This window comes from Bufo bufo, chromosome 4 (genome assembly GCF_905171765.1).
Source record: "Bufo bufo chromosome 4, aBufBuf1.1, whole genome shotgun sequence".
Lineage (NCBI taxonomy): Eukaryota > Metazoa > Chordata > Amphibia > Anura > Bufonidae > Bufo > Bufo bufo.
Genome location: NC_053392.1, coordinates 554794957 through 554813479, shown reverse-complemented (window position 1 = coordinate 554813479; position 18523 = coordinate 554794957). Strand labels below are relative to the sequence as shown.

Here is an 18523-nt window from a genome sequence, read left to right as displayed (position 1 = left end):
AAATATAGCCCTATACATTATGTTATTAATCATTTTCGTTCAGTAGATATGTCAAAAAACGTACTTTTATAATATGCTAATTACCTGTCTACCAGCAAGTAGGGCGTCTACTTGCTGGTAGCAGCCGCAAAAAACGCCCCCTCCTCCTGTTCATTGACAGGGCCAGGCGCGATCTCCTCCTCCGACTGGCCCTGTCAGCATTTCAAAAATCGCGCGCCTGTGTTGATTCGGCGCAGGCGCTCTGAGAGAAGGAGGCTCGCCTCCTCAGCACTCCCTCAGTGCACCTGCGCCAATGACGTCTTCTCTTTCGGTGACGTCATCGGCGCAGGCGCACTGAGGGAGTGCTGAGGAGGCTCGCCTCCTTATCTCAGAGCGCCTGCGCCGAATCAACACAGGCGCGTGATTTTTGAAATGCTGACAGGGCCAGTCGGAGGAGGAGATCGCGGCTGGCCCTGTCAATGAACAGGAGGTGGGGGCGTTTTTTTGCGGCAGCTACCAGCAAGTAGACGCCCTACTTGCTGGTAGACAGGTAATTAGCATATTATAAAAGTACGTTTTTTGACATATCTACTGAACAAAAATTATTAATAACATAATGTATAGATATATCGCAGGATAGGGATTATAAGTAAACACAAAAAAAAAATTATGAGTTTAGTGGGGTGACAGAAGCCCTTTAAAGACCTGTTATTGTGCCTTTAAAAAGTCCACCTCTACTCCACTCATTAATCTAACTTAATAGCACCTGTCCGAGCGCTTTAAAGACACCTGTCCCCCCACAGTCAGTCAGACGCCAACTACTACCATGGGCAAGACCAAAGGGCTGTCAAAAGACACCAGAGACAAAATTGTGGACCTCCACAAGGCTGGAAAGGGCTACGGGGCAATTGCTAAGCAGCTTGGTGAAAATAGATCAACTGTTGGAGCAATTGTTAGAAAATGGAAGAGGCTAAAGGTGACTGTCAGTCTCCCCATGCAAGATCTCACCTCGTGGGGTATCACTGATGATAAGAAAGGTGAGGAATCAGCCCAGAACTACAAGGGAGGAGCTGGTCAATGACATGAAGAGAGCTGGGACTAGGGGTGGGCGATATGGCCTAAAATCTATAATACAATATAATTTTAAGCATGTGCGATATGCGATATATATCGCGATATATTCTATATTTTGGGGGGGAAGGGGTGGGGGGTTAAACTTTTTTTTTACTTTTTATTTAATAACTATTAGCCTCCTTAGGGGCTAGAACCCTTGTCCTATTCACCCTAATAGAGCTCTATCAGGGTGAATAGGACCTCACACTCTCCCTGCTGCCCTGTGTATAGTACACTCAGCAGCAGGGAGCTGACTATGGCAGCCAGGGCTTGAGTAGCGTCCTGGCTGCCATGGTAACCGATCGGAGCCCCGCGATTACACTTCTGGGGCTCAGATCAGAAGCTGCCACCCTGGGGCCACTGGCACCAATGATTTAATTGTGTGGAGGGGGGTGGGGCGCAATTAATATAATACTTAGAAGAAGGGAGTAGAAGGGAGGGGCTGTGGCCAATGCGCCACCAATGAATATACTTAATATGCCTCAATACAAACATAGCCTGCATGTGCCGGCCATATCCCATACCTGGCCTCTATTACTGCGCGCCATGATCAGGCATATGAACTATATTTATTGGTGGCGCAGTGGCCACAGTCGATCCCCTCCTCTCTGTTCTCATTGGTGGCGCAGTGGCAACAGTCCCTCCCCTCCTCTCTGTTCTCATTGGTGGAGCAGTGGCAACAGTCCCTCCCCTCCTCCTCCTCTTAGTCTGTTCTCATTGGTGGTCAGGGGCAGCCGCACACAGTGGGGAGGGAGGGATGTCTCATTCTCCACTGTGCCGGCTCAGGAGAACACGGTGCGTGCAGAGAGCGGCGCATGCGATGCTCTTACTACGATCTGCGATATGGCGATATAAACAAAATCTCTATCGTTGGCCAAATTTATATAGTTTATATCGCATATCGTCTATATCGCCCACCCCTAGCTGGGACCACAGTTTCAAAGGTCGGTAGAACACTACGCTGTCATGGTTGTAAATCATGCAATACACGGAAGGTTCCCCTGCTCAAGTCATCACATGTCCAGGACCGTCTGAAGTTTGCTAATGACCATCTGGATGATCCAGAGAGGGCATGGGAGAAAGTCATGTGGTCAGATGAGACCAAAGTAGAACTTTTTGGTCTAAACGTAACTCGTCGTGTTTGGAGGATAAAGAAGGATGAGATGCATCCAAGGAACACCATCCCTACTGTGAAGCATGGGGGTGGTAACATTAAGCTTTGGGGGTGCTTTTCTGCGTAGGGGACAAGACGACTGCACTGTATTAAGGAGAGGATGAATGGGGCCATTTATTGTGAGATTTTGAGGAACAACCTCCTTCCCTCAGTCACAGCATTGAAGATGGGTAGTGGCTGGGTCTTCCAACATAACAACGACCCGAAGCACACAGCCAGGATAACCAAGGAGTGGCTCCGTAAGAAGCATATCAAGGTTCTGGAGTGGCCTAGTCTCCAGACCTAAATCCAATAGAACATCTTTGGAGGGAGCTGTTGCTCAGCGGCAGCCCCGAAACCTGACAGATCTAGAGGAGATCTGTGTGGAGGAGTGGGCCAAAATCTGTGTTGCAGTGTGTGCAAACCTGGTCAAGAACTACAGGAAACGTTTGACCTCTATAATTGCAAACAAAGGCTTCTGTACCAAATATTAACACTGATTTTCTCAGGTGTTCAAATACTTATGTTCAGCAGTGCAAGACAAATACATTCTTTAAAAATCATACAATGTGATTTATTTTATTTTTTTATTCTGTCTCTGCACCTACAATGTGAATTTCAGACCTCTCCATGATTTTTAAGTGGGAGAACTTGCAAAATCGCAGGGGGTTTAAATACTTATGTTCCTCACTGTATCTATTGATTATCTCATAATAATCTGTATAGAACAGACAAGAAAATAACATTTTGTGAGTGCCTGAAATATTTAAAGGGGTTGTCCTACAAAACATATTCTACAGTTTTCAAACCAGCACTTGGACCTGAAAACTTTTGTAATTGCATGTAATTAAACATTTAGCATAGTCAGAGATATTCAATCTGTATATGTCACCGCCAGTTCTGTGAGAAAGTCTGGCAGACGTCCTTCTCTACCTCTTCCATGACCTTCTTTGTTTTGGTTTCACTTTGTCATCTCCTTTCCTTCTCCCAGGTGTCACCTATTTAGACTAATCGTCTCCCTTTATATTCCCTCCCATACTGTCTCACTTTGCGGTTTATACTACTTCCTGGATGAAGTGTTCACTGCTGGAGGCTGCTGCTGCTGTTTGCTCAGATAAGTCTTTTCATGTCTTCCATGTGCTTGCATGGGATAGGCATAAGGCCATCCTTCATGTAAGATAGGGCCAGGGGCTATCCATAGTATTTAGTATATTGGGCAGACTAGATGGGCCAAATGGTTCTTATCTGCCGACACATTCTATGTTTCTATGCGTTTCCTTGCTGGCTTGATTCTAGGTGACCCTGACTCCATCCGTATTAAGTGCAGGGAGCCGGTGGTCGTGTCCCCTCACTATTATAGGGTTTTCAGGTGTCACACAGTCTTAGGTACATGGACATGCAATCGTCTACCATTGAGACCCTTGCATGGGCATAGCAGTCAGGGAGAGCTCTTAGGGTTTTATAGGGCTCACCTATATGCTCCTTAGTTTGGGATCAAGCCAGTCGGACGTTTATTCATAAGTTCCATCTATCTGCAACATCATCCGTGACATTATAAACAGCCATAACAGTCTTAAGCATGGATCCGGTTTCAGTCTTGATTGACCGCATGCAAGGTCTTTCGCTGGAGGTAACAGATCTCTGTAAAACTGAGTCTCAGTTTCAGGTGACCGATTCTGCTGGCGTTCATGGAGTTTGTTCTGAGCCTAAGATCTCGCTTCCGGATACGTTCTCCGGGGGTAGTGAGAATTTTGTTCGCTTTAGAGAGGCTTGCAAACTCCATTTTCGCCTACTTCCCCATTCCTCTGGTGATGAGGAGCAGAGGGTGGGGATCATCATCTCACTGCTCAGGGATAACGCTCAGTCTTGGGCCTTTTCGCTGCCGGTGGGGGCACGGCCCCTCCGATCGGTGGATGAATTTTTTGTAGCCCTGGGGCAGATATATGATGACCTGGATCGTATTGCTCTGGCTGAATCTAAACTGCGTCTTTTATGCCAGGGTAAACAGTCCGCAGAGATATATTGTTCTGAATTTCGGAGATGGGCAGCTGATACTGGTTGGAATGATGCTGCACTCCGAAGTCAATTTTGCCATGGTCTTTCGAAAAGATTGAAAGATGCATTTGCTTTTCATGAGAGACCAGCGTCGTTAGAGTCTGCCATGTCTCTAGCTGTTCGTATTGACAGGCGTCTTAGAGAGATAGAGGAGACTACTTCTTCCTGTCATATTCAGCCCAAGGACAGTGGGGCTGTCTCATTCAGTGCGCAGGGGTCTCAGTCTCTCTCAATTCCCTCTGAGGAGGAGGCCATGCAGCTGGGTTTGCTTGCCTCTGATAGTAGAGGATTCAGCTCTCAGAGGAGGGTTTGTTTCTGTTGTGGGGGTATAAATCATTTGGCTAATGTTTGCCCCTCTAGGAGATTCATGGAGTTTTCTGAGGGAAATAAAAAAAAAATAAAAGAAAAAACCCTCTAAAAACTTTCCATTTGCTACTATTGGCAAGGTTGATGCGGAAATTGAAGGTTTGCCATTTGCTTGTAGTTCCCGCTTTCTCCTACCTGCCAGGGTGGAGCTAGACAGCAAGAACATTGTTTGTGAGATTTTTGTAGATAGTGGAGCAGCTGTCAATCTCATTGATAATCAATTTGCAACAACGCATGGTTTTCAGGTATGCACTTTGGAAAAGGATATACCTGTTTTTGCTATCGATTCCGCTCCACTTTCTCAAAGATCGTTAAAGGGCATAGTTCACAATATCCGTTTGACTGTGGGTGACGCTCATGTTGAGGATATGTCATGTTTCGTCCTAAGCGGATTACCTACTCCTCTAGTGTTGGGGCTACCCTGGCTCACTAAACATACCCCACCATTGATTGGCAAGCTAGGCAAATAAATGGTTGGAGTGAGTTTTGCTGAGAGAATTGCCTCACGGCGTCTCTTTCAGAGGTTTCTACCAAGACTGTACCATCTTTTCTCTCTGAATTTTCGGATGTGTTTTCCGAGAGTGGTGTCCAGGAGTTGCTGCCTCACCGGGAGTACGACTGCCCTATTAATCTCATCCCAGGCGCCAAGCTGCCAAAATCCCATTTATACAATCTCTCCCAACCTGAAAGAGTCGCTATGCGTACTTATATCTCTGAGAGCCTGAGAAAGGGACACATCCGACCCTCGAAGTCACCTGTTGCCGCTGGGTTTTTTTTTGTTAAGAAAAAAGATGGTTCTTTAAGACATTGTCTGGATTTCAGGGAGCTGAACCGTATTACAATTCATGACCCATATCCGCTTCCTCTGATCCCGGACCTGTTTAACCAGATTGTTGGGGCTAAAGTTTTTTCTAAGTTGGATTTAAGAGGGGCATACAACCTAGTCAGGGTCAGGGAAGGGGACGAATGGAAGACGGCCTTCAATACCCTGAGGGTCATTTCGAGAATTTGGTTATGCCCTTTGGTTTGATGAATGCTCCGGCCGTCTTCCAACATTTTGTGAACAGCATTTTTTATCATTTAATGGGGAAATTTGTTCTGGTGTATCTAGATGACATTTTGATTTTTTCTCCTGATTTCAAGACTCATTGGGACCACCTACGTCAGGTCTTGCTGATTCTGCGGGAGAATAAATTGAACGCTAAACTGGAAAAATGTGTGTTTGCGGTTCCGGAGATTCAATTTCTTGGTTTTCTTCTCTCCGCTTCTGGTTTTCGCATGGACCCTGAGAAGGTCTGCGCTGTGCTTGATTGGGAGCTTCCTGAGAATCAGAAGGCGCTGATGTGGTTTTTGGGTTTTGACAATTATTACAGAAAGTTCATTTTGAGTTATTCCTCTGTTGTTAAGCCACTCACTGTTATGACTAAAAATGGGGTAGATTTTTCCTCGTGGTCGGTAGATGCGCTTAAAGCCTTTTCTAGTATCAAAGAGAGTTTTGCTTCCGCTCCCATTTTGGTACAACCTGATGTCTATCTATCTTTTATTGTTGAGGTGGACGCTTCTGAGGTGGGTGTGGATGCGGTCTTATCTCAGGGTCCCTCTCCTGCCAAATGGCGACCGTTTTTTCAAGGAAACTCTCCTCTGCAGAGAGAAATTACGATGTGGGAGATAGGGAGTTGTTGGCCATCAAATTAGCTTTTGAGGAATGGCGCCATTGGTTAGAGGGAGCCAGACACCCTATTACCGTGTTTACCTACCATAAGAATTTGTCCTACTTGGAATCGGCCAAGCGTCTGAACCCGAGACAGGCCAGATGGTGTTTGTTCTTTTCTAGGTTTAATTTTGTTGTCACGTTCGGCCCCTGGGGTTAAAAATGTGATGCCCTGTCACGTTGTTTTCCAGGAGGGGGGAACTTTGAAGACCCGGGTCCCATTTTGGCTGAAGGGGTGGTCGTCTCTGCTCTTTATCCTGATTTGGAGGCAGAGGTTCAGGCAGCCCAGGCAGAGGCTCCTGATCTTTGTCCTCCTGGGAGGTTGTTTGTGCCTCTCGCTTTACGACACAAGGTTTTTAAGGAGCACCACGATACTGTCCTTGCTGGGCACCCGGGGAGTAGAGCCACAGTGGATCTCATTGCTCAGAGATTCTGGTGGCCGGCTCTTCGTAAGACGGTTGAGGGTTTTGTGGCAGCCTGCGAGACCTGCGCTCGTGCCAAGGTCCCTCATTCATGGCCATCGGGTTCTCTCCTCCCGTTACCCATTCCTTCCCGTCCTTGGACGCATCTGTCCATGGACTTCATTACGGACCTGCCTCGTTCCTCGGGGAAGACTGCGATTCTGGTGGTAGTGGACCGTTTTAGCAAAATGGCCCATTTCATTCCCTTTCCTGGGTTACCCAATGCTAAGACGTTGGCGCAAGCGTTTGTTCACATTGTTAAATTGCATGGCATTCCTTCAGACATCGTTTCTGATAGGGGCACACAGTTTGTTTCCAGATTCTGGAAGGCCTTCTTTTCTCGCTTGGGGATTCGGTTGTCGTTCTCTTCTGCTTTTCACCTGCAGTCGAATGGTCAGACCGAACGCGTCAATCAGAATCTGGAGACATATCTGCGCTGTTTTGTGGCGGAGAATCAAGAGGATTGGTATTCTTTTTTGTCCCTTGCTGAGTTTGCTTTAAATAACCGTTGCCAGGAGTCCTCTGATAAGTCACCATTTTTTGGTGCATATGGGTTTCATCCGCAGTTTGGGACATTCTCTGGAGAGAGGTCTTCTGGTTTACCTGATGAGGAGAGATTTTCCTCGTCTTTGCCGTTTATTTAGCAAAAGATTCAGGGTAATGTGAAGAGGATGAGTGAGAGATATAAGCGTGTGGCGGATAAGAGACGTGTGCCTGGTCCGGACCTGAATGTGTGTGATCTGGTGTGGTTGTCTACAAAGAATATCAAACTGAAGGTTCCCTCCTGGAAGTTGGGTCCTAAGTTTATTGGGCCTCACAAGATCTTGTCCGTCATCAATCCCGTTTCCTTCCGTCTTGATCTTCCTCAGGCTTGGAAGATCCATAATGTTTTTCACAGGTCCCTATTAAAACCTTATGTCCAACCCACTGTACCCTCCTCTTTGCCTCCTCCTCCGATTTTTGTTGATGGTAATCTTGAATTTCAGGTCTCTAGGATTGTGGATTCTCGCATTATCCGCGGTTCTCTCCAGTACCTCGTTCATTGGGAGGGTTATGGTCCTGAGGAGAGGATGTGGGTCCCAGTGGCGGACATTAAGGCCACTCGTCTCATCAGGGCTTTCCATAGGTCTCATCCTAAAAAAGGTGGGCTCTGAGTGTCCGGAGTCCACCCGTAGAGGGAGGGGTACTGTCACCGCCAGTTCTGTGAGAAGGTCTGGCAGACGTCCTTCTCTACCTCTTGCATGACGTTCTTTGTTTTGGTTTCACTTTGTCATCTCCTTTCCTTCTCCCAGGTGTCACCTATTTAGACTAATCGTCTCCCTTTATATTTCCTCCCATACTGCCTAGCTTTGCGGTTTATACTACTTCCTGGATGAAGTGTTCACTGCTGGAGGCTGCTGCTGCTGTTTTCTCAGATAAGTCTTTTCATTTATTGTGTTTCCTTGCTGGCTTGATTCTAGGTGACCCTGACTCCGTCCGTATTAAGTGCAGGGAGCCGGTGGTCGTGTCCCCTCACTATTATAGGGTTTTCAGGTGTCACACAGTCTTAGGTACGTGGGCATGCAATCGTCTACCATTGAGACCCTTGCATGGGCATAGCAGTCAGGGAGAGCTCTTAGGGTTTTATAGGGCTCACCTATATGCTCCTTAGTTTGGGATCAAGCCAGTCGGACGTTTATTCATAAGTTCCAGCTATCTGCAACATCATCCGTGACAGTACAGCACCACCTGCTTTTGGCTCTTTTTCTAATTTCTCTGTCCACCTCACTGCTGTGGATGCACATACTCAGTTCCATACTTCAACTGCCACCAGCTGAAGGAGACAGGACACCCCCCCCCCTAATTTGCCAGCTTGAAACCATTCTAGCAGATCAATTGGAGCGATGAATGGTGAGATCTCTGGATACATGTGAGGTACAGAGCTGGTTATAGCTTTGTTAGAAAGAGATGGTCATGAACTATATGATTTTCATTTTTTACATTATTCATGAGATAACCCCCTTAAAAGCCATTGTCTCACCACAGTTAACCACTTTTATACTGGAGCCAATCTGAAGGTCATCTTACTGTCATGGGTCCTGCTCCTCAGACCACCTGCAACCAGTCTGGGGATGGTGCAGCCAGCTAGCCATTTTCTCTGCAGTATCCACCACAAAGAACTGTAGTATTACACGGAGGCTGTCCATATAATGTATGGACGGCCACAATCTACCAGAGTAAGAGCCACTGTTTGTTAGCAGCTCTCTGCTTTGGCACACGTGGGTTTCCAGTGGGGGACACACAGAATAATGTCCACTTTGCCTAACAAGGTATATGGGTAGGAATAGTTTAGATGAGATAACTCTTTTCAAATAGTCACAAAACCTGAAGAGCCACATGTTATTCACAGATATATACCGTAGACTTTAGGTTCAGTGCCACTTCAGTGATTTGGTCACAAGGGTGTCAGAGCTTTCTACCAGGGAGAACTGGACAATCCAGCTTATGTTCTAACGATGTGCTGCTGCTATGAATTTCTCTCCCTCATTCATACGTTTCCATAACTCCCATTAATTCAAATGTGTAGAAATAGGAAACACTTATTCTTCATAAATTAAGCCAGTGATAGATATTAAAGATGAAGAACCCCATGCATTGCTCTGCCAGATTTATATCAAGCTGACAGCTCAAGGGGAGTGTCTTTTCTGCAGCAGATAAGGGGGCGTGTTCATTCTGGTGCAGCTCTCTCCCTATCACAGCTCAGGGGGCATGTCCATGCTCTCCCTAGCACAACTCAGGAGGCAGTTGAAGGATGAACCTGAGCATGTGCGGCCTTTTCAGTGAGCTGGACAATGGGAAAAAACAAAACAGCAGGTGGCGCTATACAGATACATTTTATTGAATAACTTAGTGGCTATACTAAATATTGAATTACATGCAATTACAAAAGTATTCAGATCTAGGTGCAGGTTTGAAAACTGTAAAATATTTTATTCGACGGCCACGTATTCGCTGAGGATCAGGATCAGCGCCGATGGACAATAAACATTTACATTGGCAGTTGTTTGCTTTGGCCTATTACACCGGTTAATACAAAGTGAATGTAGAAGAAACAATTGCTACCACAATGGTTCCCCCTCATTCAGTTCTATGGATTATCTAAAGCACACCCCTGATTACACAAGGAGATTTGCTGCCAATAATCCTAATGAAAGAGGCAAATCAGCCGACAAACAAGTGTTTGCTGGTTTATCGGCTGATCATCAGCACAATTATACAGGTCAATTATCAGGAATGATTGTTCATAATTATTGGCCCAAAAATGGTTCGGTCTAATAGGGCCTTAAAGGGCTAATTCTACAAAGGACATTAATCATAGGTGATAAATATCTGATTGCTGGGAGCCCCACCACTGGGACCCTCTCTGGTTCAAAGATCGTTAGCGATCATCATGCAGTGTAATATTGCTGCTGATTGCCCGATGAACGAGCAAACACTCGTTCATGGGGCAATTGTGATTTTATTTTATTTTTTTTACTTTCAAGTTTTATTGATTTTTCAACATAAGAAAATCAGATAGTAAATATGTCACTTGTATAAGCCAGTATCAATGTTAACATATGCAAAGTACATCTTTGACACATATATTGTAATGTTGTATACATAATTGATCCAACATAAGAATATCAGATAATAAATATGTCACTTGCATAATCCAACATCAATCGCTAACATATGTAAAGTACATCATTGACATATACATCAGATTGTAACATAGTCAATCCAAGAACATACTAATACATTGAAGTCCAGAACTTATGATCCTTCTACGAGATATAATTTATTCTATAGCGTGTCACTATATAGTTGTTTCCTACATAGTTGTCTATCCACCGTTCTCTCCCACCATGTGCAATTGTGATTTTTAAGCACGCTTAAAAATTATTATTTGGCGGCAGCAGATCGTGCTATCTAATTATGATCTGTCTGGGGGGACAAGCGATAGCATAATGATCGCTCCTCCCCATGCTGTGGAGGAGATCGGTGCATGTGACAGCAGCAATCTCCTCTGCCAGATAGCAGGTGATTGCCGGGAGAGAACGCTTCCCTGCCAACAATCGCTTGCTCAATCGGCCTGTGTAATACAGGCTTAAGTTTGAACAGAGCGGTAATCAGGTAGGCCCGCTGTCACGACATTCATTGTCTATGGACTAAGGGGAAAAGCTGAATACAGAACTTGGCTGTTTCCTTCACCCCCACAGATATCGAATAAAGCAGAATTTATCATTCAAGACCACCACTCCATTGGATCACAACCACGGGTAGGAAAAATGGGGGGCTCAGGATCCTCTTCCTTCTAATGACTGTTTACATAGGGAGGTGTCCTGCCAAGAAATGATGATATTAATGTCCACATAAAAGACAAGATCAGCGGCAAACAAGCGTTCTCTTGTTTCTCAGTGGACAAGTTTACATGGAGCAATGATCATGATCGAGAGCTCACTTTTGCCATCATTGCCTCTGTGAATGTTTGTTTACTGAGCAGTTACATGCCTAATATGCTGTTGCAGGTCATTTTGTAATTACTGGTTGCCTACATGATCAGCTCACTTCTGAGAATAACCTATTCAGGAAGCCTATTGAAAGGAAATCTACTGTATCTAGTGATAAAAAAAATGACTTCTGTAATTACATAAGGACAAATTAGTTTGGTTCACAATGCTTCTTTCAAGTAATTATGGAATTGTTTTCAAATCCTCCAAATTAAAGTCTTCCTGGTGCAACACATCTATCATTCTGAATGGGATCAATCTGGCAGGTCAAGTTACTTTACAGGATAAACACTATTAGCATCTACTGTTAAAATCTCCCTTAAAGAGTCCATAATATGTTCATTATGTAAAAAAAGGAAAGCAAACACATCCATGAAAAGAATTTGCAAAGGTTTTCTTCCCATTGTTATGTAGACGTCCATACAAATAGCTGCATGGCGGTAACATGCTGGGTAAGAAGCAATAGCTGTATTTGCTTTGACTACCTGACCTTGCTGAGACATTGTGGATAAGGCTCTTCTGAAACAAAAAACTCACATGGTGCTTTAAGAAAAGCCATTAAAGGCATGGATAATTTGACTTTTGTAGCTAATTTAGTGGGAGGCACAAAGAGTGGACGAAGTGTAAAACCTCTTGAAGTCCATGTCACATCATTGTTCTTCTATAATGCACTGGTAGAGGCGTTTATAATTTGTCACTTTAATGGTGATCTACAAGACACACAGGGTGCAATCTACATTAAAACCCAAGGCTGAAGACAAACATCCTATAAAGACTAAAGCTGGCCATACACATTATACTGCTGTCGGCCAAATGCTTTTTTGGCCGACAGCTATCTCTCCGACCGTCCCATACATACACATGCTCAACTAAGGATGCATATGTAGTGAATGGGGAGAGGAGACAAAGCTACTGCCAGGCTCCCTGAGGACAAAAGGACCAGGCATCTGAAATCTAATGTGCCTGATCTTTAGCATCTGCAGGCCACCCAATAAATGAGATGATCAGCAGGTTCAGTCTGCATTAGATAAGGGTCCAGTCACACGTCCGCAAAATGGGTCCACATCTTTTCCACAATTTTGCGGAACGGGTGCGGACCCATTCATTTTCAATGGGGCTGCAAAAGAAGCGGACAGCAATCCACAACTCCATTCCGCGGCCACGCAAAAAAATAGAACATGTCCTATTCTTGTCTGCAGCCACGGACAAGAAAAGGCCTTTCTATTACAGTGCCGGCCATTTGCGGTCATGTGAATGGACCATTAGGGTAAAGATTTTCTGTCCAAGAAACAAACAGAAAACAATTCTCTGAGGGTGTTTCTACCAATACTTAAAGACCATAGATTAGTACAAGAGATTTTACAGGAGTATCCAAAGTTTGAGGATTTTATTCTGAAATTATTAATTCATTAATATTGTTCGACACTGCTCGGTCCTGAAAATTGGGGAAACAGCTCCAGGTACAACAGGGTTAAAATAAAAAGGGTTGTTAAGGTACACCCTGGTTTTCCCCCTTTCACCCCCTACGGGAATCTGAACTTCACTACGGGGGCCACCAAGCCGCTACGTCTAGAAGAAGTCTCTGTTCACATGGTGTTGACCCAGGTGGACCAAGAGACACTTGGTACAAGGGCATGAATGGGCATTGGACAAGTTGAGGTCAAGAGAGACAGAGTTTGTGCAGTATGGCAGTCAAGAAATAGGCCAGGGAAGGCGACACATTGTCAATATAGCAATCAGGCAGTGGTCAGGACAGGCAGCAGAGTGTCAGTCTGGTAAACAGGCAGAGGTTGGGAACGGGAGGACAGAACAATGTAATAACGCAGGACTAGACAAGCTAGCAACCTAAAGCTCAGGCACAGAAAGCTGCCACTGGATGGGGAAATTTTAGCCTCTGTGTGCACTAGTCCTTTAAAAACGAGGGAGAGAGCACCCTAAAGGAACATACAGCATGAAGCAGGGTTGTGCAATACACTTTTACTAAACTTTTTTTTTGTAAATAGCTAGAAATACGCAGTGTGATTATAAATGTATAATTATGATAATGTGAATCAACCAAATTATCACAGTGATAAACAATATTACATAATGAAAGGAAATGTGTTGCCAAAAGCACGCCTATACATTCAGAAACCTCTGTCATTGACTCACATTAGAAAAAAAATACACAGCACGGTATACTTTATTACGGGATCCTCTTGTAAAGTTTAAAAAAAATGCAGTCTAATGTACAGTATGTCAGGCAAACATGGGTACATCAGTGTAAGCATTGGGAAATGCTCCCAGCGTATACACTGAATGCACATCACAAACATAATGTGAGCAGGGTCTAAGTGGTGTGATGTTCACAAGTATCACCATAAAACAAGATAGAAAAGAAAACTATAAAAAAGCAAAAATTAATCATTCATGGAATATATTCAACACCTTAGTGACCAGTCTGTTTTGGGCCTTACTGACCAAGCGTTTTTCTTTCTTTTTTCATCATCGCGTTCCAAGAGCTATAACTTTTTTATTTTTCTGTCTATATAGCTTTATGAGCTTTTTAATGGCGCCAATTTGGGGTACACATAACTTTCTGATTAACTTTTATTAACTCTTTCTGGGAGGGAGATGGGAAATACAGCAATACTGCCACTGTGTTTTTACGTTATAAATTTTACGGCCTTAATTTTTCGGTATAAATAACATACCGTATTTTTCGCCCCATAACACGCATTGGCCCATAAGACGCACCTAGGTTTTAGAGGAGAATAATAAGAAAAAAATATGTTTCATTAGATCTCAGGTCAGACCAGCAGTCAGAACCCCAATGTTAATCAGACCTCAGCTCACAACCCCCATCAGACCCCCAATGTTAATGAGACCCCAGTAAGACCTCAGATCAGACCCCAATCAGACCTCAGATAAGAGCCCCAAGCCTCTCATCAGCCCCCATTGCCTGTGATCAGCCCCCATATGTGCCAGTCATCAGCCCCCATATGTGCCCGTCATCAGCCCCCATATGTGCCCGTCATCAGCCCCCATATGTGCCCGTCATCAGCCCCCATATGTGCCCGTCATCAGCCCCCATATGTGCCCGTCATCAGCCCCCATATGTGCCCGTCATCAGCCCCCATATGTGCCCGTCATCAGCCCCCATATGTGCCCGTCATCAGCCCCCATATGTGCCCGTCATCAGCCCCCATATGTGCCCGTCATCAGCCCCCATATGTGCCCGTCATCAGCCCCCATATGTGCCCGTCATCAGCCCCCATATGTGCCCGTCATCAGTCCCCATATGTGCCCGTCATCAGCCCCCATATGTGCCCGTCATCAGCCCCCATATGTGCCAGTCATCAGCCCCCATATGTGCCCGTCATCAGCCCCCATATGTGCCCGTCATCAGCCCCCATATGTGCCCGTCATCAGCCCCCATTGCCTGTTAGCATTCCCGATGCCACAGAAAACTTAAAATAAAAAACCCATTTACCGCCTGCGCTCGGTTTTCCTCCTCCTCCTGTGCTATGAACTGGCGCTCACAGCGTGAGGTCACAGCGCGCCCTCAAATTGTGTGCAGCCTTCACAGCCGAGAGCCGAGGACCAGGAAGCGGTGAGTACAGAGCATTCACCGCTTCCCGGTCCTCCGTTACTAATTAGCGCTTCCATAATGGAAGCGCACATTAGTATTCGCCCCATAAGACGCATTTTTCCACCGTCTTATGTGGCGAAAAATATACTAATATCTTTATTCTCTAGGTCAGTACGATAACAGTGATACCAAACACATAATTAAAAAAAATTTACAAAAAAAACCCTTTCTTTAAAAGAAAAAATGTTTTTGCATTGCCGCTTCCCAAGACCCATAACTTTTTTTATTTTTCTTTCAATGGAGTTGTGTGAGGGCTTGATTTTTGCGGCATGACTTGTATTTTTCATTGGTATAATTTTGGAGTAAATGGCGCTTTTTGATCGCTTGTTATTACGTTTTTTCAGGGGCAACTAAGAATAAATTAGCAATTCTGTCTATTTTTTTTAATTTTATTAACGGCGTTCACTGTAGGTGACAATTTATGTGATTTATGGAAAAAAAGCGTAATTTTTTTATGGCATTTTTTTAATTTAATAAAGTTTTTTTTTTTTTACCACTTAATAGTCCCACAAGTGGACTATAACAGACAGCATTTTGATTGCTTTTAAAATGCAATGCACTATCCCTATAGTGTATTGCATTTTAATTGCAATGCCATTCTAACATTGACCAGCAGGCTGCGCCATTGGCTGCGGCATGTAAAGTGTTAAACAGCCCGGATTGGCACTCCTGACGGTCGGGGCTGTTAGAGCAGGGCCGCGGCTTTCATGTGAGAGCCGGGTCCCCGCTCCCCGGGGGACCCATGCAGCGCTTAGACTGGCCTAAGGCTCCTTAGTGGCTGCCGTAAAAAGGCATATGGGTGGTCACTAAGGGGTTAGTTAAAGATCTTCAAAAAAGTTAGGGAAAGATAGTGTAAACTATTTTAAGAGAAGGAAAACCCAAACTATTATAGAATTTGAATAACTATATTTACTACATTCACCAGATCTCTGCCAGGCATACATTCATAAAACCTGTAGGGTTCTGCAAATATAAGGTGTAAAAACTGAAACAGGTCTACCCACAGATGGGTGCCTGGACTTACATGGTAGGGATATTAACAGCATTAAAAAACAATGAAAAAACAGTCGGTACAGCTCACACATTGATAATACATCACCAGAAACGTTGGTATCTCCATATGTAAGAAAGGTTAACGGACTGCTTGTAGGACCATAAGATATGTAAAAAGTCCAGAAACAAGGGTTAAAAATCGAAATCCTTTTATTTCTTTGAATCAGGGGCGACCTGGGAACTTAGTGGCCCTAGAAAAAAAACTAAAAGTGGCCCCATGTTGTGGGCGTGTCCAAACTGACAGAAGGCAGGGCAACAGAAGTAGGCAGGGCCACCAATACTGTCCAAGCAGCACCAAATAGCACAGTGCAGCACAAGATGCTGCCACCTTTGCCACAGTATTCAACTGTATCACCATCCAGTTGTATTCAGGAGAGCAGCTGCTCCCCAGGTGCATTAGTATCGGCTGCTCATGAATTAATGTTGAGAACATTAGATCGTTATGTACCTGACTGGCGGCTATGTACCTGACCAGCAGGGTTGATGGCCTGTCCGCCCCCAGACATTACACAAATTTTACACGTTTTGAGGAATATCGGCAATTCCTCAAAGCCATTAGGAGTTGACATGGCTGTAAACATGTATATTTTAACCTTGTACTCTTGGACTATTCACACATCATCTTTATACTCAGTAAACAGACGTATACACAGTTTTCTTCCATTTAGAGGATCAAAAAATACACCATACAGCTTAAAAGTCCATTAATATAACGGGAAAAATAATGTAAAATTTACCATGAACAGATCCCGTGCACCAATATCTACTGCAAGCAGAAAAGCTTTTTCAAATCGCTGATGCCTGAAACAGAAGGTAAAAACAATTACTGACTATGCCTAATCTCAGTATAATAACTTGCATCAAGAAATAGGTTAGATAAAAAGGTTATACTATTAAAAGGGTTCTTCACTCTGTCATTGGTGTGGATCTGGAAGCTGTTACCTCTAGTAATCCTCTGAACAATGGGATCCCGATGCTCGGTAAAGGGTTGGACCTCTCTTACAGTCATGGTAACACATAAAAAGTCTTAGTTTCCCTTGTAATCAAGGGATTCCCATGTTCTGCCATTTTGAACTGTAGAAATACCTGAAGGCAGAAGCTGACCAGAGTAGAAGGTGTCTGGTAAGCACCCTGTCGAAGGAAGTTATTATTATGAGCATCAGTACCAGATCATGGAAGAGTAGATAAGGGAGGGAGGGCGGAAAAGCAGAAGGAAGGGAACATAGGAAGAACTTGTAGTTAAAGGTAGTTTTCCAATATTTAGTAAAATTAGGCAAGGAGAAGGGGACTCCCGCTCGGCCTGTACTGATGACGTCACATTCACTGTTAAGGCTAGTTTTACACTTCCGTTTATAGTTCTCTGCCTGAGCTCTCTGGATCTGGAATTGTCAGATGTTACCAAAATGCCTGCCAGCCCCATTGACTATAACATTTGCTGGGTAGTGGCTGGATCTCTGTCGGATGCCCTTATAGTTAATGGGGCTGGCAAGCATTCTGGTAAGGTCCGGCTATGCTGGATCCAGAGAGCTCAGCAAGCTGTTCTCTGCTGGAACTACAAACAGAAGTGTGAAAGAAGCCTAATGGGTTCTCTTTGGAAGGGGGTGGGGGAAGTCTGATAAGTGGAGAAAGAGGCATTTTTCTCTAATAAAATATATCAGAACGTTTCTTATCTTCGCTTGTACTATTTATTTATGGAAAGCCATTTATAATGTGTGTTGCATGGCAATGAATACAAGTGCTAATTTCCAAGAGGTTCAAAACAATTACCTGAGAAATTAATCAGATTAGTACTGTATAAGGTGATTCCATAAAGTGATTTGAATTAGCTAAATGTAATCATTCTTAGACTTGGGTTGCTGTAGGCTATTTATGTTACTGTTTCTCAACTTTAGATCATCATTAATAACTTTCACTTCAGAAACTTTTCCTTCATGAGAGATTAAAACCACATTGGCAACAACAATACATCACACACATTTCTTCTTCTATGATTATTATTATTATTCATCTTGGTTAGAAAATGCAGATACTGTCACAATCTTACACTGTGGCGGAAGAAATGTGAAAATCACATTTACTATCTAGGGACTTGTTATTTAAGAAATAATCACATGGCTACACACGCAGCTCAATAATTTATATTATCAAATGGGCTGATTGAACCTTGACCAGAAAAGTTGGCAAACCACCAGCCTGTACATCTCATAATGAAAGTAAATTAACAGTACCCAAAAAAAAAAAAGAGGTGCCAGACACTCCATGGAAGACGTTATGGTACAGCAGTAAAATTAATTATTCTTGTTCTAATAGTGTCCCAAACCGGGCAGATGAGCACGATCACAGCCGCTCCATTCAGTCTATGGTACTCACGCGGACAGCACGGAGGTCCCACAGTCAAGAGGACAAGACCTACTTTTCTAGACTACGATTCTTTGGCCCTGGCAGAAGTGACCACTCGCATATAAAGAC

The 18523-nt window shown here is 44.1% G+C and overlaps 1 protein-coding gene across 2 annotated transcripts in view; it reads right to left on the bottom strand.

Moving 5' to 3' along the window:
* LOC120999260 (WD repeat containing planar cell polarity effector) overlaps positions 1 to 18523 on the bottom strand; it is a 470467-nt gene that overhangs the window by 154593 nt on the left and 297351 nt on the right. For both annotated transcript variants that reach the window (XM_040430129.1, XM_040430130.1), the window contains one exon: positions 16792 to 16855. In XM_040430129.1, coding sequence (XP_040286063.1) covers positions 16792 to 16855 — 64 coding nt within the window. The remainder of the gene's footprint in view (positions 1 to 16791; positions 16856 to 18523) is intronic.